Consider the following 21,458-nt stretch of genomic DNA (forward strand, 5'->3'; position numbering starts at 1 on the left):
TGCTACCGTTGCAGTGTGTTATGCATGTCGCGCTGTTTATTATTACTATCATTTCCCTTTATTAAATATTTAATCAGTGCCCATTTCCGCTATTTTTTATTATCCCCCGTTAATTTTAGCCGTTGTAGTATGTGTGGCTTCTCCCCCTTAATAACCCTCATGTAGCAGTGCTGATGTTCTCGACCTATTAGTTCTATCGTCCATGGTTAGCAATAAACTGGGTTTCTCCAGAAGGAGTTGGCGCCAGAGAGGCAAAGCAGGCGTGGGGCATGCCCGGCTGAGGAGAGAGGCAGGGAGGAGGGAGGGCAGAGGAGATTATTCAAGGAGTTTAGTCTTTGATCCATTGTAAAACGTAAGCAAGTTTGGATTTTTGTATTTGCATTTGGATTTTTTTCACTTGCACAATCACATTACTGGATTTGAGAAAAAGCAGGCAGGGCTACATTATATTGGATTTTTGAGTTTATTAGGAATCCTCCTCACGGCCAATCACCGCCCGCCCTCCTAATTTTTCTTACTCGCGAATCTCTCTTGCATCGACCGTGGCTCCTGCCTCGAGGTCGGTTTACGCGTAAGGAAAGAAAGCAAAATAACGGTTAACAACGGGGCGTATAACAAAGGAAAATCTTATTTAATTGCTAACGGATATCCCGCTTTTCCTCTTCTTTTTTTTTTCCTCTTTACTTTTTTTCCCCCTTCCTCCCCCTCTTCGTATATTTTTTTTTCTCTTTGTTTCTCATTGCTCGGGTGTCTTTATTCCCCCCTTTCTACTGCCCTATTGGTTTTAGGCACCGACAATAGAACAAAAAGAAAAAAAAACAACGCGCTCCAGCCCAAAGTCCAGAGTGGGCGCGAACTCCCTTTGTTGTGTACTCCTTGTGCAATTCTCTTTTTGGTCTGTTTCTTTCCCCCTTCTTCGTTCTTCCCATCAATCTTTTATTCCCATCTCGCCAATCCCAAGTTGTGCCATCATTTTTCATTTTAATGATTAGCTTTGATTGATACTGCTTAAACCCAACGCGCCATTTTAAAACAAATTGTTAGCCCGCTTTTTTTTATTTCTATTTTTTTTTTTTCTAGTCAGCTATTTGTTTATCTTTACCTACTTACGCGACTTACTTTACGCGTCTGCTCCAATTTATTTTTTTTTATCCCTCTCTTCTCATTGAACTTTCTTCCACTGCCATTGCACACGGACTTATCTCGTGTTATTTTATTCATACCATTTTTCTCTTTGTTTCATTTTTTTTTCTTCTCTGAGCGCGACTACCTATAGTTATTATCAGCTACTGATACTTGTTGGGTGAATAAGAACAACCATTCATGGCGAAGAATCCCGCAAAGCCCAGACCTGCTAATTCGTCCGGCTCCAACTACCTGGCCGTGGACCGAATGACATTCCACATTGACTCTCGCGCGACGCGTCGCTCCACCGACCTTCCCCACGAAGGCTACTTTTCGTTCTCGTCGGTTGCTAGCAACGCCGGCTTTATCAACCTTGGCAAACCTGCCCCCACCCCCTCCAGCAAGGAAGGCGTGCCGCTAATGAAAATCGCTAAGCCGTTGGCCGCCGAGCGGCGACGAAAACCGCTCGCCGAATTCCGGCCGAATGCGAAGCTCGTGCGAAGCCAGAGCGCGTCGGTCATACCGTCGAAGCATCGCTATGAAGACCAAGAGAATCAGCAGGAAAACCTGCCAAACAAGATGCATGAACCGGTACTAAAAGGGAGTGCACTCAAGGAAGAGGCACGAGGAGTCACGGGAGGAGGAGAGAAGAGAAGGCGTGGGCGCCGTGACGATGCCGGCAAGACCGTCAGGGACTCGCCGCCCCCCGCGGCGAAGCGTGCCCGCCCACCCAAGCCGACCAAGTCCGTGTCCATGATCGAGACGACGCGAACCCCGCAGCCCGATGGTCGTTACAATCCCAATCAGAAGCCTCCGTATTCGTACGCCACCCTTATTGCGCAGGCGCTATTGTCGAACGAATCGCGGCGGTTGACTCTGAGCGAGATATACTTGTGGATTTCGGAGCACTATCCCTACTACCATATGCACGACAACAATGGCTGGCAGGTGAGTGTGCTGTGTCTGTTGCTCATCTCTCCTTCCCCTCCCCCTCTCCCCCCCCTCCATCCCTCCTCCTTAGATCCGTTGTGGGCTTGCGCGTCTCCTCCCCCGCTAACCCTGGACTATTTCCAATCGTAGAACTCGATTCGGCACAACCTTTCCGTCAACAAGGCATTTAAGAAGGTCGAGCGGCCCCACCCCCTTCTTGGGAAGACACACAAGGGTTCGTACTGGTGCCTGGATCCCTCGGCAGAGCAGTCGTTTAAGCGCAAGTATGCAATGATGAATGAAGAATGCAGAAACGCTGTGCCCCTTATGAACAAAGCAACCGCTCTGCAGCGAGCGTGTGCCGCGAGTCAGCGAAGGCGACAGAGCCTTGATGTGGAGTCTAGCTCGGCCATATCGAGACCGGTCCCCGGCCAGAAACGAAGGCCTGGGCGCCCTAAGCGCGCGTCTTTGGGGGTGTCCGAGGGCGAAAGTGAGGGAGAGGATGAGGATGAGGACGGGGGGGATGACAATGGAAAGCCCTCCCGGCCCTTGCGCAGCACGGAAACCGCGGACGAGAGGGTCGAATCTAAAGTAGCGAAGGAGGAAACAGCCGCAGCAAAGAGCGACAGCGCACTCAAGTCTAAATTCGAGTTCGATCAGTCGCGACTTTTCATGAATCACCAGCTGTTGTCATCGATTCTTCCCCCCGAAAAGAAGCCCAAATATGCAAGCCTGACGAAGGCAACCGAGGCCTCTGCATGGAGACAGCAGCACAGGCGGCTCTCTTCCCCGCCTCTCTCCCCTATGTGCAGCTTTTCCGAGGGCGAAGAGGACGACAGCAGCGAGGACGAGAGGTTCGATCTGAGCGCGTCTTACTACCACAGCCAACGACCACGCTACCCCACCCTCTCGTCCAAGCACCTCAAGCACATCACGAAGCTTCGTAGCTGCAGCTCGCCGGAACGATCGCCCCCCTCTCCCATGAACAGCCCCAAGCTGGCGCCCGCTCATGCTCCGAATTTGGGGGCAAGGGAGGAAGAGGGAGTGAGAGTGGGTGAGCGTGCCCTGCACGGAGACGAAGAGGCCCGAGAGATGCGGGAGGGAGAGGAGGTCGAGAACGAGCTGGGCCACGCGTTCTACCACGAGCATTCACTCCTTTACAACTCCTTGAATTGTCCGGAACTGGTCGATGTTCCCTGGGGTGTGCACCTCTCGAGTCTCGACTTCTCAAGGACTCCAATCTCGCGTGAAGACGACGGAACCCTTGCTCCTCTTATGACTGCCCTGCCAACCTCCTCTTCGGGGCCATGCACCCTCCTCCCTCCCTCCATCTCCTTCACCCCTTCCTCCATTCTGATGGCACTTTCCTCTAACCCCCCCGGCCACCTTTCCGGCACGGGCTCGATGACCAACCATGGTGGAGCCTTCCCCATTGAGCCATTGAGATTTGGCTCCTTGGCAAACGACCTATTCATGTTTTGATATTTGCTCGGTCCTATCGTTATAACCTGCTTATTCAATCGGTTACAGTTGTACTTTTTTTTCTTTAGCTTAGAGTTTGCTGGGAGAGAAAGGAAGGAAAGACATGAGGAAATTAAGGGGGGGAAAAAATATGAGGAGAAAGGAAAAGAAGAAAGTGAAAAAGATATCGATTTTATATGCTTTTTTTTCTTTACTCTATGAACCCATTCATACATTTATCTTTCTATATCGACTGCCCTATCCAGATTCTCATTAAGTTTCTTTATCATTTGATCTACTCTTTTCATACTCTACTGGAGGCGGTTTCCCATATCCTTTACTTATTAGTACATATGTTTCTTTATGCTGAACGATTTCATACTTTTTTTTTTCTATCCTATTTTCTATTTGCATTTTACTTTTCACTTTCTCCTCTCGTCCTCGCCTTCTCTGCCTCTCTTCTTCCGTTTCGCACCATTCATTTACTATATACATTCGTTGCTATTCACATTTATGTATTGTCCTTTTTTATTGAGCGGGGGGTATCTTCTATACATATTGTTATTATATATCCTTTGTTATATGTATATAATGATTTAACTTTCAAATCGAGCGTCATATCTGTATTGTTTGCTTCTCATTCATTTCTTTCTTTTTTTTCTTACCCTATCCTATAATAAACCTCGGATCTCACATTTTGCAGAACACGCGTCGTCTTCTAAATAGTGTATTTTTTGGCCAGGTGGCGAGCCAACGGCAAACCATAGACCAATAGATGTTTCCGCTGTGTAAATGCTCTCGCCTCCGCCGTTACAACCATAGCCCTCCTTCCTATCCTGCCCGCCGGTGTTTGCAGCCTTGCTTGAGTTCACAGAACTTGGACGAGCACGTGCAGCTGTGCTGACGTCAACTCTGAGATGAGGCCTTCTTTCGACGAGAGTCGCGCTCCGCAAAAACCCTAATTTTGGAGGGAGGAGCGAGAATTGAAAGCCCGTGTCCACTCTAGCCGAGCGCGTGCAATGTGAAACATATAGCCAAGAAGCGCCTTAAGGGTAAATCACCATAGTGTAACGGTTAGGATTGCACGAGGCATCAACAATGACAACACGGTGCATAGTCTCAGTTCACAGGATTACGCTTGTGGAAAAAGCGAGGTAGAGGCGAGGGATCGAGACCACCTCAGCTTTGCCCGACAAGTCTGACTAATTCCCTAATCTGCCCCCCTACAAGCGTTTCCCATCTTTCCAGGTGCAGCAAATTGGTAGGGTGCAGACTTTGTGTGACGAGAGGAGTCTTATTAACGATGAATTACAAGGTAATTAAGAAAAATAAATGGCGGATAGAAATCTATTTGGAGAAAAGAGAGAAACCAATCCTGACAATGGAATAACTGTCCGAAAGACGCTTGGCAATGTAGAAGAGATCCTGCTCTTAGGCCAGGAGGGTCTAGGCAGGGAGAGGGGACATAAGCTCTCTTCTCGCAAGAGTTCCAGAACGTAAGGGCCAACGCCAATGCAGTTCTTGATAAAACCTCTGCTTTATTTTACAGAATATTCTGCCATGGCTAGGTCTTTTTTCGAATGTTTCTACTGCGGCCCTGGCTCCCCGCCTTCCTCTTTTTGAACAGTGCTCCACTCTCCTCGGATTCTCCGCCTGTATTGGCCACCGCACCCTCCCCCTCCTCCACATTTAATGTCTTCTCGGTGATCTTAAAGTTCCGCAAATCTTCCGGATCCTCATCTTCTTCGTACTCCACATCTGCGACGGGAATGGCGCCTTTCGTCGCCGGCTTTTCCCTCTCCTTTTGATCGCCACTCTTAGCCGAAGGCTGAGAGGGTGTTTCCACCGCCACCCATTCGCCCGGCTTAGCCTCATCGTTGCCTATACTGGCCGGAGCTTGCTCTGGTTGTGGCAAGAATGGGTCGACAAAATCTTCCGGCAATTCTTCGTAGGGTTCGTCTGTCGGCTGATGATAGTAGCTGGACTGTGAATAGATGGAGCCTTTCGTCTTCGAGTATTCTGAGCTATCTACGTCCGATTTGTACTGCTTCATGGCATCCTAATCAGATGGATGGCAAAAATAGAAATCCATCAGTTCCCCCCTCTCCCCCTCGTTTCATTTGAGAATCTCACCCTTTCTATCCGCTGTAGCTGCGATTGCATCCATTGTTTCTCTCGCTCCGCCTCTGCACCGCGGTGATACATATCCCCCAAGAACTTCTCTACATTATTCTTATGAGTTCTTCCGGATTCATGCTGTATTCGGCTCTAGACAATAGTGAATAGACAGATTCGATGATTAGATTACGCGGATCAAAGGCGATCAGTAGAATTGCAATTACCGGCTTATTATTTGTTATATACTTGTTGCAATATTTGCACCAATATTTTGGTAATGAGACCCATTTATCCGACCTATATTTTGTGTGAGAATAAAGTATTGGATGAGATTGTTCTACATGTCTCCTTTAATTCTTCATTACTTACATGTCTTTCTTACCAAGACCAAGATTAAACAAGAGTGTGACTGCCAACGCCCAATAACATAATGAGCGGAGATTCTCTTTTCTTGATGAATTTTGCTTACATTTGGTTAAACTATGGTTGAAAGAGAATCGAGCTCTCCGGCTTTACTCACAGATAGAGCCTAGTGTTATTTTTTTTTTTTTTTTTTTTTACGTGAGTGCTCTACCACGGATTTAAGAAATGTATCCATTCTCATTTTAAAGCTCTCAACGCCAGTCAATATGAACCAAGATACACATCAACAAAACTGCGAGAAGTACTCACTATATATAACGATAACAAGGATAGCAAGAGTCATATTTTACTTCGGCTAGCTATTTTTAACCAAATCAGAGCAGCTCTGATAGCCATCCCCAAGCATAATCATAATCATAATTTGAAGGTGTAAGATTTGGTTGGGTTAAAGATAACGCAAAAAAAGAAAACTAGGTGTATCTAAATTATGACGCTCTTTTTTGAAAAATAAAGTCCAGAGATAGTGAAGCAAGTTAATTATAGGGTTGTAGGTATGTTTCTCTAAGGACACTTAGTTTCTATTTTTCTATGGGTAAAAACTGCCGTTCCCAGACGCTAAAGGTTCTTAGGAATTGAACAGCATTTCAACGCGGCCAGCTATTTTCTTCCACCCCTTTTCGGCATTATTCACAGAATCCCAAAATAACGTGGATGGAATGCAGATCGGTTTGCAATCCCTAGAGAGGTTGATTGAACCTGCTGATCTATTTTCACGCCCTTTGGGACAAAATAAAATAAGTTCGTCAAACACTGTTAGCAAGGGTTATATAAAATGAGGTTTACCCTGTGTTTATTTATCTTTTTCCCCTGCGTGCCCCTCCTCCTATACGTAAACATATAAGGTTGCTCCTACGCGTGTAAATACCGTTGAGCAAAAATGGCAATTAATTTGATTTCCGAGATCTTCTGGTCACTTAGACTTTTAAAGCAGTCATGTGTAAAGTCACGACTTGTTCTTATTATCTAATAGCTCATAATTCCCTTAAATACCTCGTGAAGTATGGAGCGGAGACTGTCATTCATTCGAAAGATGCGCCTTGTAACAATAGGCCTGGCGATAACATTCATCTTTATCGTCAATGCGATATGGATTCCGAGCATAAAGCGCATTTTTCTGCCCCACGAAGATGGCCAAATGCCGCTTCCTGAGGGGCGAGCCTTGAGCAATCTTGTGGTCTTCGGGGATAGTTATTCAGGTGCGGGCTCTCCTTCAATCATGAGGCTAAATTTCAAGCCGTTTAGGCTTATCAAGTCGACTTCTTTCTCTAACAGATCAATACAACAACTACAATGCACTGAATGATCTCGAGGGGTATGTCTCTCCTCCAGTCGGCAGAAACTCGGGTGGGCGGAATTGGGTGGACTACTTGAATGAAACGCTGCGGAATACAAACATCATCAATCTGGCTTACGGCGGGGCCACCGTGGATGTGGTATGTACCACTTATCATTGGACTCTATTATCACTGCTCATCAACACGTACCAACCATTTTTTTTATTCTGGAAAAAGAATTTGATCCCCACGTATGCTCCAGATAAGTTACCGGGGGTGAAGCAGGAGGTCGATCAATTCTTTTCGCGGTATAGGGATCCTGGCTCGGGTAGATTGCTCTTGGACAATTCAAAGACTCTCTATGTAGTATGGATAGGGTATTGCTGCTTATTACAGCGAGCTAGTAGGACTTCTTCCTGATATTCCATGGTTTGCTTCTTAGACATAATGACATGATTCGGACCTACCCTGTTGTGCCCTGGGGCCGCAAAGTGACGGTGGACGAGATTTCAGACTCTCTCTTTGCCTCTTTGGTGAATTTCTTCGCACTGATATTGCCCTTGGCTCCTTTACTCATCATTGCCCGCTATAGGGACGACTCTATTCGGCGGGAGCTCGTCACTTTATGCTTCTGGATACAGCGCCCATGGACCGAACCCCGGAATACTCCCGCAACGACCAAGTGGAGGCTCTCCGGGCACGAACAAAGCAATTGAACCAGGCGTGGGCCAAAAAGTTCTCCTCTTTTGTCCTCTCTCATCCGCTCGTCTTATCTGCAGAAATTTTCCCGGCCTACGACCTTGTCGAACAGGCGGCCACTAATGCGACCTTTCGTGCCATCTTAGGAATTAAAGAGGTGTCGCAGCCTTGTTGCAAAGGTTACAGCGACCTACCTCCTTGTCCTGTCACTCCATGCGCCCGCCCGCTTGAGTAAGTGTGCAATACTTGGGGCCCATATGCGTCCTTTTTTTTGGTTTTAATGAAATGAATTTTCTCTCTTTTTTTCCCCTATTGAACAGATACTTGTACTGGAACGGGATGCATCCTGGGGCACGTTTCCACCATATCCTCTCTAGTGCACTGAAATCAGAATGGGCGTACAGAGGGTGGCAGTTTTAGATGGGAATTGTATTTTTTTTTTGTAAATTGTACACAACAAGCTTTTTGGTTACCAATGTAATTTTATTGATACCTTAATTTAAATATTTGATTTACAAAGAGTACATTATTATCTCATCCATTAGACTAGAGTACAAGATAAGCAAGATCAACATAGGTGGCGTGCAGATGGGTGTGGGAAGGAGGAAGGGAGGGAAAGAAAATGGTAAAGCCAGGGGAAAATGCTAGATCCGATATCATACTACACCTGATCCCATATGTCCTCTTCACTCTCGCTTCCGCTGCGGGGTACAATATACGTTAGCAACCACAATGTAAATGACGGAAAACAAGGATCCTTTAATTACCTAACTGAAGGAGAGGAAGCAACTGGAGGCGGTGCACGCTTTTCGGATAGATTTGCCAGGACACCACGGGACCTAACCTTGTTCTCGCGTAGGGCAAAGGTCACATCTTGTCCTTGGTCGGATTCTATTCTGGACGAATTCCATTGAATTCGGCCACCGAGTGCAGCAATGGGCCACTGCTTTCGACTAGATTGTAGCCCCCCTCTCGGACCCATTGAAGTATGCGGGTCCGGGCTTGTCTCAAGAGTGCCGGGTTTTTCGATGGGTTGCTCCTTCTTATCTTGAGCGGATATTGTTGTGACAACGGCCGCTTCTGATGCCGGCCCAGCTTCGGGCTCTAATAATGAAGGCGTCGCTGATTCCATATTCCGAATTGGTGCCCGAGTTGCTTCATCGGATAAAGAGCAAGGTTGTTTGAGCGATTCCTTAGTTTCTGATAGGGGCATTGCTGGTATTTGCGGGGATTTCGCTCCCGCAAAATTGTCAGGTGGGGGAGAGGGAGAGGGAGAGGGAGAGGGAGAGGGAGAGGGATGCGGGAGAGAGCGTAGCTGAGGTGGAACCAGAGCTGTAATACTTGGCATTGCCTCCTCAATATCTTTTGGTGCTATTGGAGGATGTCTCGGTATGCTAACCTCGATCATGGGTGGTTGTCCGGTATCGACTACTGCTTGTCCTCTAATCAAGTTTGACAAATTTCCTTGTAATTCTTGCAACAAGTTCGGCTTCCTATGGGGAATTAGTTGCGCAGTATCCTCAATTTCCATTGCCTCAACAACATTTGAATCTGAAGGGTCTTGTTTCCCTTGCTGGTCTAATGATTCTAATGTTTCAGTGTGCAGGGCTACAGGCTGTACCTCCGTTTGACCTCCTGGCGAGGCCATGGGTTGCCTGCATTCTTCTAAGTCAACATCGACCTCATCCACTGGCTGGATCTCCTCCACCATTTTATTATCCCCCACAAGGTGGATCCTTTCTTCGATCGCAGGAGCGTCTTTTCTCTTTCGCTTTTTCCATTTTACTATGGGGTCCAGCGTTAAGGACTCAAACGACTCATCTAACCAGAGTCAAGATTATTAAGATTTGTACGTGGTAGTGATACACAACAGTGACAGAATGGCTTTCCTACCTGCTTTATTGTGGAGCGGCTCTCTCCCCCACGGGGACGCGTCTAACGCGCCTAGGACGCTGGTGCAAACAAGGCACAACGATCGGCCCGCCAAGTAATTCTGCTTGTGGCGCTCCACCCGCTGCCGAAAACCCCCATCTCTCCATTGCTCTTCACTCTGTGATGCCTTTGCCAGGATCCGATGTCGACCCGGCATCGATTCGCTTTTCAATAAGAACCTGCTTTTGCAAATAGGACGCGTTACTTTAGATTTATTAGTACCGATGACCTCTAAAACAAATTCAAGCCACCCAGTGGAATTTGGATCCGGGAAGGAGTTCCATACCAAGGAGGAAGAATTCTAACCATAAACAAAGATGAAGAAGCGTAGGAGAGAAAAGGATAGCATTAAAATACGTAGGTTTATATATATATATATAAAAGTGGTTGTATAAAAGACAAATATAATCTATATGGGAAAAAGGGGAGAGGGGAGGGTGAGGGGGAAAGAGTTGCAGGTATTGCAAGGCTATCAATTAAAGTCACTGGTTATTTGAAGAGAGAGAGAGAGAAAGAGGAGTAAGAGAAAGGAGAATCATGCCAAAATTAATCGTTATTATCGTTTTTGAGAAACTCTAGTTGATGAATGTGCATTCATGGAACACTTTGCCTTCTAGGGTGATGGTGCGATCCCCAATGACAATTTCGGCCTTACTGTCGTCGAACCATTGGTACACAAAAGGCTTCGCCACAAAGGCCTGCACCAGCTTGCGCAGGAAGTAGGGGACCTCGGAGAGCACGTCGATCTTGTCCACGAGCACCGTGGGCCTCTGCTGGATGGTGACGGAGAAGGGGGTGTCGTCGTCCACGCACTTGCCCTTCCACGTGTAGCGCGTCTCGGTGGGCACATGGTATCCCGTCTCGGCATCGAGCTCCGACTCGACATACTCGACCTCGTTCTCCACCGACACCCCGATCAGCTTGTTGTCCACCACAACTGCCCCCTGGTTGACGCGCACGTTGCCGTACTGGGGCGTCGTCTCGAACTGGATCATGCACACGCTCCCCTCCGGGCCCTGCAGATTGACAAAGTTCCACTTCGACGCAATCAGATGCGGCATCAGGCCCTGGATGGCGTGCACGAACAGCCCGTCGCCCTCCAGCTCATGCTCTACGCCGTTGTGGACCAGGACGCCCGTTATCCGGCCCTTGGGCAGGAACTTGTGCGACACAAAGTTGGTGCTGGAGGAGTCACTGCCGAGGAATGTCTTGCCCTCACCGATCTTGAAGCCACGGTCGATCTTCTCGAATTGGAAGGAGACGAAGGTTTCATTGCCGATCTTGAGACTGACGGTGTAGAGGGTGCCTTCTGGATTGAGCTGGATGGACATGCCATCGCAGCTGGCAGAGCGGCGGTCGGGCGAGAGCTTAAAGCCGGATGAGTTCACGGACTTCCACAGGCTGATGCCCTCTCCGAAAAACCGGCAATTGTACTGGATGGTAGGGTAGAAGATGCTAAGAAGGCAAGAGATGAGGCTGCGGCTGGAATAGAGGGAGTGCCAAACAGGTGATCTCACCCAATGTTCGAATGGAGGAGCTGAACAAAGCCGAATTTGCCGGTTTTGGTGTAGAAATACCAGGTTTGTGTCTCGGATGACGACCCACCAGCTAATGTCCACTCCAAATCCTTAAGGCTAAGGTCATTGTAGAGCTGACCGTTGACGAGGTCGCTCGCTTTGAGTACATTAGATGTGGACGCCATGCTTGGAAGAGGGGGGAGCCAGATGGAACGAGAGTCAGTCAGGGCGAATGGACTGGCGCAAAGAAAAGGCCTGGGCTTACCTGATGCGTGTGCTTTTAGAACGAAAATTACCGTTAAACAAAGAAGAAGACAGGAAATAGAGAAACTTGTTTGTGTCTTGTGATTGCCTAATTCAACCGAAATCACAAGCCACGCAGTCTTGTTGATAATACTCTTCTTTGCCTCACCCTCCCCAAGGCTGGTTCATAAGGGCCGTTCCCAACACATGAAAAGAAAAGTCTGTTTATTAGGCAACGGGGTTGGGGTCCGTAAGGAGACTTGCCCTATGATATATTTTCTCAGACTCTACTGTTACCTGGAGGCTCTAAATTCTAGCCCAAGCAGTTATCCCCAAAATTTATGCTTAATAAACAATATATACTCAGATATGGGAAATGCCTCCTCGAATGACGTCTAATGCATTGGGTTGTGATCGCCCCTAGCATTCTCATCTGACTAAGCCACATATTCTTGAAAGTTCCCTCCAAGAGCCGATATGCATGGGGGTCAACATGCTGCCTTACAGCTTGACCCAATGCATCATAAGCTTTGTAACTTGCTGTTTATGGCTACACAGTCCATTGTTTTTAGCATGTCGGTTCAATCCACACATTGGCCCAGGGAGATGGAGGAAAAGAGTAGTCTGGATTTATTATAGAAGAATGCCCGCCCTCGTCTTTGGGATGGAAATATTCGTCCACAATAAAAGGTCGGCGGCCTCCATAATATTTGAGAATAGATTTGATGGCCCCGCCCTCTCCGATATTTTACTTCAAAGAGACTTGCAGAACTGCTTATTTGCACCATACCACTCCCCATTCTGGCAAGAGTGATGAGGCCCATTCTATGATTGCATATTGCTACATTAGAAATCCCTATCACTACGAAAACAGCATATGGGCGAAGGGGGGGGGCCAGGCTCTAGGAAACTCTGAGTGTGGAGACGGGGCGTGGATGTCATTGTGGGCAGAGCCGTAGACGCCGGATGCAGAGGAGCTATTATCCCCCCACGAGTCAGAGCAGGAAAAGAGGGCAGCATAGGCGGTTGCAACAGGATTGGCCGGGAGATTAGTATGATTTGATTGCTGTCACACTTGTTTTGGTAGCAGTGATACAGAACCCTCAATCTGGTTAGAGTTAATTTGAGTGCGCAGTATCGAACACCATTTTGTATTTATATAGGTTTATTTCCTTGCTAGCCCCTATCCGACCTCACTGTCCTGAGTTGCCGCCATGTCCAACACAAGCGAGTCCAATCCTTCCGACACCTACTCCATCAACTACGAGGATGATCTTGACGACTCCATGGATCAAGACCCTCCATCTACATCCCCATCCGTCTCTCATCCCACCATACCCTTGCCCGCTGCCCCCAATTTTCGAGGGTCTCCCTCATTTGACCCTGCCTCCAAGGCTAGATCTGCCACATCCATCGATGAGCAGGCATTAAGGAAACAAATCATGGCCATCCATGCAGATCCTACCCTGAATGGGACCGAGAAGGCACGGAAGATCCAGGATCTTATGTGCGCGGGGTGGCAGGGGAAAATGAAAGAAATGGAGAATGGAGAGAAGCACCAAGAGGGCGAAGCCAGAGAAGAGGATAAAATTCCTACTTATTCTGTATGATCTGAAATGCTTTGCACCTCTTACGGAGAGAGGGGGTGCTTGAACTAGCTTTACTAATGGATTTTTAATATCAGGATAAAAAAAATTCTATTCTTGGATGCAAGCATTATCGTCGTGGGGCAAAGCTACAGGCAGACTGTTGTGGACGGTGGTTCACTTGCCGATTCTGCCACGATGAGGCCACCGACCACGCCATCGTCCGGTAAATACATATAGATTCGAATTAGTCATTGTGTTTCAATCATCATTTACTCTTGAACTCTGGATGGTTAAAGCCACAACACCAAGTACATGCTGTGCATGTATTGCCGCACTCCCCAACCCGCCGCGCAGTCCTGTTCAAGCTGCCAGCGTCAGCTTGCGCGTTATTTTTGCACCAAGTGCAAGCTCTGGGATGATTCCGAAAAGAACATCTACCATTGCGATGCTTGCGGTATTTGCCGCATCGGCCGGGAACAAGAGTATTTCCACTGCGGGAAATGCAACGCATGTATGCCTGTGAAGATGCGCGGAAACCATCGGTGCATTGAGAGAAACTTGGAGCAAGACTGCCCCATCTGTGGAGAATATCTCTTCACGAGTACCTCTACAGTTATATTCATGGTAAACCTCTTCCCCTTTCATTTCTTGGCCCTTCTCACAGAGAGGAGGTGTATGTGCAAAACTCGTATCTTCGGCCTATGTTGAGTTTTTTTTTTTTATTCTCCTACCTGCAACGTAGCCATGTGGTCACAGCATCCACTATAAATGCCACGAAGAATACATCCAGTGCGGGAACTATCACTGCCCAACCTGTTTCAAATCCGTGGGCGATATGGAGGCGTATTTCCGCCGCCTGGACGCGGTGATGGCCCAGCAAGAGATGCCACCCGAGTACCGCGACTACGTGTCCCTTGTGTTCTGTAACGACTGCGAGCAGCGATGTGAGGCACCCTACCACTTCTTGTACCACAAATGCAAAGGCTGTGGGAGCTATAATGTCAAAGTGCTAAACACGTATAAAAAAGGAGAGGGTAACCATCTGGCCAATGGCACGAATGGGGCCGGTGAGTCAGGAGGCCAGAACAATGGAGAAACTTGCGGGGAGAGTGGAAGTACCAGCGCAGGGGCGGGGGCAAGTGCAAATGCCGGGGCCAGCGGTAGCACGACATTCAATGTGAGCGACGCTGAGAGGTTTCCACAGCGAAACCGGCTCAACGGGGTGGTGAACACAATCGTGTCGATGTTTGAGCGAACCAACCTTTCCCCCGCCGATGCGTCATCGCAGCCGCAGCAGCAACAGCAGCAGCAACTACAACAGCAACTACAGCAGCAACAGCAACAACAGCCGCAGCAGCAGCAACCCCTCCAGCAGAGGTCAGCGGAGAATGCATTTTCTAGTGGGGGGGAGAGTGTTAATGAAGACGAAGGCCCGCTCTAAACCCATCCACCTCATTCTCTAGGTGTATTAATTTGTTCCTCTTCTATGCTATTATACGAAAGACAATCGTCGTGTTGACAGATATCTTGTTTGCTTTTTATTTTTACATTGTTTTATATATATATAATTGTTTTTTCTCTCCTAAAAGAGGAGAAAAATAATAAAAACGAAGAAATAAAAAAAGAGAGCAAGAAAGAAATAAGAATAAAAAAAAAACAGCAAAACATTTTTCTATCGCGTGGACAAACGACATAATTTTCCCTCCCTAAACGTTGGCACAAATACATGATTCCTCAACAATTCCACCGCACACCATGTGTTCGCCAACAGGATCACCAGGCCAGCAGCCCACAGCTCGACAAATCGATTTTCGCCGAGGAACTCGAGCTTGAACGCTTGAGACAGCCAAAGGGCTTGGGAGGCAGCCCACGCACCTATCAGCAAGAGGCCGCGGGCGCGGGAAAGGCGAGTGGAGGGTAGAATAAGGGGGAAGAGACAGATGTACCAGAGGAAGTACTAGAGAAGTGGACGATGGTTATTCAAGTCCAGGAGAAGGAGAGGAATTAAAACAAAGGAAAACACATAGAAACAGAGAGATGAAGGCCATGGTGGATCAACTTACCTGCGCGGTGCACACTTTGTTAAACATGACAAATACAAATGTTTGCATGAAGAGTGCGAAGAAGATATCCCGCCCGAAACAGGCCCCGACGAGGATGAAAGAGAGGAGCTGTGGGACAAAACTAAGCAGGCTCACGACGCGGCTGGCGGAGGAGTTGTAGGTAAGATAGATATAGTAAGCCCAAACGCTAAAGTTGTGGCGATGATCTTTGCGCGTAACGTGGTAAAGATAGGTTTCTTCCAGAAACTCCCACCCGTAGCTAAATGGGTAGAGGAGAAAGAATGGGATACGCATACATTAGAGCTAATACAGCAGATTCTTTGGAAATGCTTGTGGGAGAGGGAGAGGGAGGAAGGAAGGGAATGAAAAGGAAAAAGAAAAACGAGGTAATTCTTTGGTACTTACAAATAATACATGGCCCCAGTCAGAAGAAAGAATACCCCACCACTCACCATCCCGAACCAGACCCGCGTAGGCGTCGCCCATCCTAGTATCCTCCTCCAGACCTCCCGCACATTCCACCACTGTATTTTCTTCTCACTTACACGCTCATTCTCGTCCTGCTCGCCGTCGAAATCTCGGTCAAGAAGCACCAGAAAAGACAATGCATAAATTATCGGATAGATCTTGAAATGCACTGCCAGCCCGAATAGGATTGCCCCAGCCGTGACGCGCTTATTTAACAAACAGTCCAGGATGGCGAGCACCAAGGCACCAAGTAGGGCTTCAGCGTTGCCGCGGGTCGAGATATTGGCGACTACGGGGTTGAGGAGCCAAAGGCTTGCATAACCAACCGCACCGTCCACACCGCGTATTTGAAGGAGGCGCGCAATGAAGACGCCCACCACAATGTCTGCCAGGCTGAAGAGGGCTTTTCCAAATATAGGATGGAGCGTGAGATTGGGCCGTAGGAGGAGAGCCAACAAGGGTGTGTAGCGATAGGTGGCGCGTAAATAAGGGGAAGACGAGGTGAGAGTAAAGCGCGCCGCATCAGTGAAGACGTGGTAGTCGATGTCAGTGTACTTGACCTGGAGATGGGCATCTTGGTACTCGCCCCACACGAGAAGAACGGCACGAAGGAGAAAGGCGAGAAGAATACTGGTCCGGAGATTGAGGGTGAACATTTCACTTCGATCTATAAGGTCATTTAGTCATAAAAATGGAATGAAGGGATCGAGTAGGTCAGGGAGGATTGGGTGGAAACGTGGAAGCGCGTACAGATCACGTCTTGCTTTTTAATAGTAATAAAAAATCCAAGCGGAAGACACGAAGAACGGGCACTAGTCACTACGAAATGCACCCGCACACATTAATAATTCAGAGAGTATATATGTATATATAGACTCCTCTAGCGCGACTTATGCTATGAGCTTCGTGACTTTTCCTCGACGTCATCTGATTCTTCGTCCAATGGGAGTTAACCAACTCAATTCCTCCTTTTAATCAAAAGCCCATAGACTTTTCCTGGACCAGAGCGCATTCAAGATCCAAACACGATGATTCTCTCTACGCTAGTAGCACGCGTCTCCGATGGCCTCCCTCTGGCCGCTTCCATTGACGATGAGCAAAATGAGGCCGAGATGTCTGGCTACAAACGTCAGGCTAAAATCATATTCCAGCGATTGAACGCCAACTCAGAGCCACGATGCTCAATAGAGAGCGGCCAATTCACCTTCCAGTAGGTTTCATCCCTATACGACTGCAGTCGCGCAGATGATGGATGGGTTTTTGTTGCGAGGAGTGGATAACCTGTCTATGGATTTTACTTTTTCCCCTCTAGCTATATCATCGAAAACGGAGTATGCTACCTGTGCATCTGCGAAAAATCGTATCCCCGTAAGCTTGCATTTAGCTACCTCGAAGAGCTGGCGAAGGAATTCTTTATGAGCTATGGAAATGAGGTCGAAAAGCCTGGATTAAGACCCTATGCATTCGTGAAATTTGGTAATGTATCCGATTCATTTCTAGACCTTGTGAACGGGATGGAGAGGGTGTGGGGATGGGCGGGCACTAGCAGAGAACGTGTAATAATCTGTGCAATGTAGATACATTTATGCAGAAGACTAAGCGGCTCTACCAGGACACGCGCACACAACACAATTTGACGAAATTGAATGAAGATTTGCAAGATGTATCGCGGATTATGACAAAGAACAGTATGTCATGAGCTGAATTTTGCTGCATTTTACCAGGTTAAGGTTGGGCTAACGTGCTGTTCTCTACCATTGTAGTGGAGGATCTGCTGTGGCGAGGCCAGAGTCTTGACCGTAAGTTTATACGTCTCTCTTTCCCCCGCCATAAGACCTAAACGCGTGTGTATTTCCCTCCCCCCACCCCATTTCTACCCCGATGCACAGGGATGAGCCAACTCTCCTCACAGTTGCGCGACCACTCGGACGACTTTAAGCGCCGCGCACGACACCTGAACTTACAGGCGCTGTACCGTAAATACGGCCCGCCGGTTATCGTGGGTATCATTTTCTTACTAGTTGTATATTGGCGGTTCTTTTGGTAATAAGTCATGCAAATAAACATTATTTTGGCTGTTTCGATCATCCTGACCCTCTTCCAGTGTCATACTTCTGGTTTGAGAGATTACTTCATTCAAAACGGGGCGATAGCCCCGGATAAACACGCGTACTGCTGTCTGAAATTGCAGAAATCCACATGATATCGACATTCGCTACATGCCAGGCGGGCCCCAGTGCATTATTTTCGCCCTCTCTGTTACAAGACATGGTTGAGTCAGGAGCGACGTAATATAAAATTGTTTGGGCGACTATCCAAGATATCATCTAAACACGGCTCCCCCAGCCTTGATGGGCAGGGAAGAGAGCCCAGCGATCACACACAATGATCTCTCGGGATGCCCCACTTCTCAAGACAGGCCCCGGGGAGGGGGGGGGGAGCGTTCCCTGTGCCAATCCGCTGCCGGCCCCGAGCCTCCCTGGCCAAGAGTCGCCTCGCGTCGACAGCGAGACCATTGTGCGATCGGATTGGAGAAGCTCTTGGCGAGGTGGTTTAAGATTCATCCGTGGTAGGATGATCCGAAGCAAACAACACAGAAACATTTTTCATATTAACATCCTAAGGAGCCCAGAGGGTGTGGCAAGACGAGGAGGATAGCAAAGGTTGCACCGGCCGGTTTTGGTTAGAGGAGTTTCCTAGAGGGGCAGCCGAAGACTCCTCCTTCCACCTTGAGCATGGCGAATGGAGAGGGTGTGGGAATATCGCTCTGCGTGTTAGTTTATCCTTATGGGACCATTTTTCATTATTCCAAACTCGCGCCTGAAGCCATGAATCAGCGTTAGGGTGGCCATGGAAACTGGGACGCCCGGGTGGATCGGATTTCAAAAGGCCAAATGCGGGCCAGAGCCCCATTATGCCTGGAAGGCGACTCTTGTTTCAGATCTTCTGAAAGCTAATCCACGCTCGCAAATCCTTTGCGCTTCCTCCCTTGAGGAGGGCTCCGCTGAGACGATCCGCTGGGCGAGGGCGCCAGCATTTGCTTGCAGCCCTCCCCTTCCGATGATTGTTTGGGCCGCAAACCTAACCCTATAGGCTAGCAGGCCCAAATGCTCAGAGCAGCGGCGGAGAATACCCTTACAAGCGCGCTGAATGGGGACTGCGTCACGGCAGATGCGGAGATTCCTTTTGGGAACATCCTAGCTGCTACCCGCCTGTATCAGGTTGCATGATGGGGATGAGCAAAATCTATGGAGACGCTAGGCTGGATAAAGCTAGAGTGGGGTTGAGAGCGTGGACAAGAAACCTTCTGTCCGTAGTGCCCAGTGGGCGCTTGGAAGGGACGTAATGGGTTGGATAAGAAGAAATGGCACGAAAGAGCAGCGATGGCTAAGACACCCGCGGCAGGGTGAAGCGGGAAGGGGCAGAGGAGCCGAGCGGAGTGGGCCGGCCCTACTGAGCGTGCAGTCTTAAACTTCATTCGGAGAGAATATGCCGAATCATGTCAGTTGGGCGTCCAAAACCAAAATATGCGCATGATGCAAGAAGTCGAGCATGCGAATCGTCGCCCAAAGGGAAAAAACGGCTTGCAAGGCAACCTGCGGCTGAAGCTCACCCCGAAACCATGCAACAGGGCTTGGGCTGGAGTGCATGGGAGCCTGGATAGAGTTAAAATTTGCTCCTCTCCTTCTTTCATATTAAACCCTACACGCTGGCACCTCCATCACCCATTGCGTGATCCCGTTGCGGCCAAAGTTAAAGACCTCTCCGCCGCTCTTTGATCCTGCTGGATTTTTCTCGCCCTGCGACCCTCTAGTCTCCACCAGACCCGACGCCTCTTGCGCCTCCGAATTGATCCTCGCTCTCTCTCACGGGCAACCCATCTGGCGACGAAGGGCGGAAGATACGCACAAGATAAAAGAAAAGCAACCGCCTAGAAGACTTGGTTCAACCAGAAACAGATACAGGAAGACTCCATGGAGATTGTTTGGATTCCCTTCCAATACTGCGTGGGATGCGGCCTCCAGCAAGGCCACAGCGCTCAGTGCCAATTTCCAGAGGAGAGCGCAGTCCTGGTGTGCCAGGAGTGCTTTGCTTGCTTCCCGCTACACCAGGCAACATGTTCGGCCGCTGGCTGAACAGAGCCGTCCGATAGCAGACATCTCGGTTTATTTGTAGACATATTTCATTCATGTAAAATTAGCAATAAAAAGGTCTCTTTTACCCAAAGTTAGTCGTATAGGCAGAGAATAGAAGGGTGCGATATGGATGGGGTATATGCAGAGCAAAGGGATATGTACAATAGAGAGGGGGGAAATAGAAAGGACAAAAGAAACAAAAAATAGAGGACGGAGGGAGCGGGGGGTGGGGGAGAGAGAGCGAGGTCGGAAAGACTATCGAGGAAACATGGAGTGCTCCCAGCTTCCCCGGCTTCGACCCTCTTCCTCCTCCTCGCCCCAACTTCGCCCCTCGCCGTTCGCCTCTTCCTCGACTCCGCCCATGTCCGCAAGCAACAGCGTCAGCAGCTTCATGAACCGCGTGTACTCCACCTCGGTCCATTCCTCCGCTCCAAATCGTGCCCTCTCGTATCCCTCGACATAGAGAAGGCCCACCCTGGAATCCACCAGGCCGTTTTCAATGAGGTGCTCCAGGTAGTGTCTCACAGACATGGAGGGGTGCCGGGAAAGCTGTGGCGAGTTGCGCGTCGCGGCTCGCTCGATTAGAAACGGCGTCTTAGCAACAGAGGCACGAAAATTAACGCCCTCAAAATCCGATTCTATGGGAGAGAGGAGACGGTTAGTTGCATCGGGGAAAGCAGGCGATTGTGACGGAGGTTAGGCTTACTGGGCTTCCCCCATCCTGGCTGTCCATTCATTTCCGGATCCCTATAGGCACGGGAGGCGGTAACGCTAGATTTATTGAGACACTGCTGAATCCTGTTGAAGACTCTCTAAAGCCCCATCATAAAAAGAGCATAATAAAACAAATCGAGCTCTGGCATACGATTCCAGCTTGAGAGAGGCGTGAAGCCGAGCTTACCTTCGGAACATCTTCCTCACGAATCATTATGTATTCTCTGGGGATATTTTTCAAAGCTCTGCGCACGGAGGCTAGCCGCAAAGACCCCAAAACGCTCGAAATAACACCCTACAACGGCATTCACGTCAGTCATCTTGGTGCTATCGTCAAATCGATCCAATTCTTTACTAACAAGCAACACATAGACGCCACCAATAATCAGCACCGTAATGTAGTTTTGACCATTGGCTACATTGAGCTGCCCTGGTTCAAGCGCCTGTGCAATGATATCATAGGCCGACACGATCAAGCACAGCGCCGTGAATGCAACAAATATAAACAGGGAAAAGGTGCGTACGCAGGGACCTATTCTATATGGCATGGAAATGGAGTCGATCGAAATAAAGAAGAAGCTCTTGAAAATTGGGGAAACTATAACTAGGGCTGCGCCCACAATTTGATTTTTCGGATCCTCCTCTACAGGATAGATTTGTAGAATCGGGAGTAAGATTTAGCTAAGGGCTATCACAAATAAATACGAAATGGGCGAGGCTTCCTTACTTTATTTAAATAAAGAGATTATTGAGAGGGTTTGAGGTA

At 48.5% G+C, this 21,458-nt stretch overlaps 12 protein-coding genes across 12 annotated transcripts; 6 read left to right on the plus strand and 6 right to left on the minus strand.

The window, feature by feature from the left end:
* Positions 1–1,323: 1,323 nt before the first annotated feature.
* VTP21DRAFT_6100 (uncharacterized protein) lies at positions 1,324–3,537 on the plus strand (the record flags this gene model as incomplete). Its single annotated transcript, XM_069396695.1, has 2 exons — positions 1,324–2,073; positions 2,206–3,537. 2 exons carry the CDS (start codon positions 1,324–1,326, stop codon positions 3,535–3,537), a joined length of 2,082 nt encoding a protein of 693 aa, XP_069247369.1.
* Positions 3,538–5,080: 1,543 nt separating this feature from the next.
* On the minus strand, positions 5,081–5,721 carry VTP21DRAFT_6101 (uncharacterized protein; the record flags this gene model as incomplete). The annotated part of the gene is made up of 2 exons (XM_069396696.1): positions 5,081–5,575; positions 5,650–5,721. The coding sequence occupies 2 exons, from the start codon at positions 5,719–5,721 to the stop codon at positions 5,081–5,083; spliced, it is 567 nt and encodes a 188-aa protein (XP_069247370.1).
* A 1,336-nt stretch (positions 5,722–7,057) lies between these two features.
* On the plus strand, positions 7,058–8,450 carry VTP21DRAFT_6102 (uncharacterized protein; the record flags this gene model as incomplete). The annotated part of the gene is made up of 5 exons (XM_069396697.1): positions 7,058–7,253; positions 7,330–7,708; positions 7,774–7,864; positions 7,924–8,261; positions 8,351–8,450. 5 exons carry the CDS (start codon positions 7,058–7,060, stop codon positions 8,448–8,450), a joined length of 1,104 nt encoding a protein of 367 aa, XP_069247371.1.
* A 241-nt stretch (positions 8,451–8,691) lies between these two features.
* VTP21DRAFT_6103 (uncharacterized protein) lies at positions 8,692–10,119 on the minus strand (the record flags this gene model as incomplete). Its single annotated transcript, XM_069396698.1, has 3 exons — positions 8,692–8,731; positions 8,798–9,851; positions 9,924–10,119. 3 exons carry the CDS (start codon positions 10,117–10,119, stop codon positions 8,692–8,694), a joined length of 1,290 nt encoding a protein of 429 aa, XP_069247372.1.
* Positions 10,120–10,537: 418 nt separating this feature from the next.
* On the minus strand, positions 10,538–11,664 carry VTP21DRAFT_6104 (uncharacterized protein; the record flags this gene model as incomplete). Its single annotated transcript, XM_069396699.1, has 2 exons — positions 10,538–11,417; positions 11,480–11,664. 2 exons carry the CDS (start codon positions 11,662–11,664, stop codon positions 10,538–10,540), a joined length of 1,065 nt encoding a protein of 354 aa, XP_069247373.1.
* Positions 11,665–12,936: 1,272 nt separating this feature from the next.
* On the plus strand, positions 12,937–14,752 carry VTP21DRAFT_6105 (uncharacterized protein; the record flags this gene model as incomplete). Its single annotated transcript, XM_069396700.1, has 4 exons — positions 12,937–13,326; positions 13,407–13,534; positions 13,608–13,935; positions 14,054–14,752. The coding sequence occupies 4 exons, from the start codon at positions 12,937–12,939 to the stop codon at positions 14,750–14,752; spliced, it is 1,545 nt and encodes a 514-aa protein (XP_069247374.1).
* Positions 14,753–14,983: 231 nt separating this feature from the next.
* VTP21DRAFT_6106 (uncharacterized protein) lies at positions 14,984–16,498 on the minus strand (the record flags this gene model as incomplete). Its single annotated transcript, XM_069396701.1, has 3 exons — positions 14,984–15,268; positions 15,375–15,633; positions 15,780–16,498. The coding sequence occupies 3 exons, from the start codon at positions 16,496–16,498 to the stop codon at positions 14,984–14,986; spliced, it is 1,263 nt and encodes a 420-aa protein (XP_069247375.1).
* A 372-nt stretch (positions 16,499–16,870) lies between these two features.
* VTP21DRAFT_6107 (uncharacterized protein) lies at positions 16,871–17,889 on the plus strand (the record flags this gene model as incomplete). The annotated part of the gene is made up of 5 exons (XM_069396702.1): positions 16,871–17,052; positions 17,155–17,318; positions 17,420–17,530; positions 17,606–17,641; positions 17,732–17,889. 5 exons carry the CDS (start codon positions 16,871–16,873, stop codon positions 17,887–17,889), a joined length of 651 nt encoding a protein of 216 aa, XP_069247376.1.
* A 338-nt stretch (positions 17,890–18,227) lies between these two features.
* On the plus strand, positions 18,228–18,935 carry VTP21DRAFT_6108 (uncharacterized protein; the record flags this gene model as incomplete). Its single annotated transcript, XM_069396703.1, has 3 exons — positions 18,228–18,411; positions 18,467–18,593; positions 18,680–18,935. The coding sequence occupies 3 exons, from the start codon at positions 18,228–18,230 to the stop codon at positions 18,933–18,935; spliced, it is 567 nt and encodes a 188-aa protein (XP_069247377.1).
* A 124-nt stretch (positions 18,936–19,059) lies between these two features.
* VTP21DRAFT_6109 (uncharacterized protein) lies at positions 19,060–19,320 on the minus strand (the record flags this gene model as incomplete). Its single annotated transcript, XM_069396704.1, has 1 exon — positions 19,060–19,320. One exon carries the CDS (start codon positions 19,318–19,320, stop codon positions 19,060–19,062), a length of 261 nt encoding a protein of 86 aa, XP_069247378.1.
* A 49-nt stretch (positions 19,321–19,369) lies between these two features.
* Positions 19,370–20,018, plus strand: VTP21DRAFT_6110 (uncharacterized protein; the record flags this gene model as incomplete). The annotated part of the gene is made up of 2 exons (XM_069396706.1): positions 19,370–19,507; positions 19,596–20,018. The coding sequence occupies 2 exons, from the start codon at positions 19,370–19,372 to the stop codon at positions 20,016–20,018; spliced, it is 561 nt and encodes a 186-aa protein (XP_069247379.1).
* Positions 20,019–20,233: 215 nt separating this feature from the next.
* Positions 20,234–21,240, minus strand: VTP21DRAFT_6111 (uncharacterized protein; the record flags this gene model as incomplete). Its single annotated transcript, XM_069396707.1, has 4 exons — positions 20,234–20,616; positions 20,685–20,790; positions 20,880–20,987; positions 21,052–21,240. The coding sequence occupies 4 exons, from the start codon at positions 21,238–21,240 to the stop codon at positions 20,234–20,236; spliced, it is 786 nt and encodes a 261-aa protein (XP_069247380.1).
* Positions 21,241–21,458: the final 218 nt, after the last annotated feature.

This window comes from Calcarisporiella thermophila (genome assembly GCF_041956535.1).
Source record: "Calcarisporiella thermophila strain CBS 279.70 unplaced genomic scaffold VTP21scaffold_25, whole genome shotgun sequence".
Lineage (NCBI taxonomy): Eukaryota > Fungi > Calcarisporiellomycota > Calcarisporiellomycetes > Calcarisporiellales > Calcarisporiellaceae > Calcarisporiella > Calcarisporiella thermophila.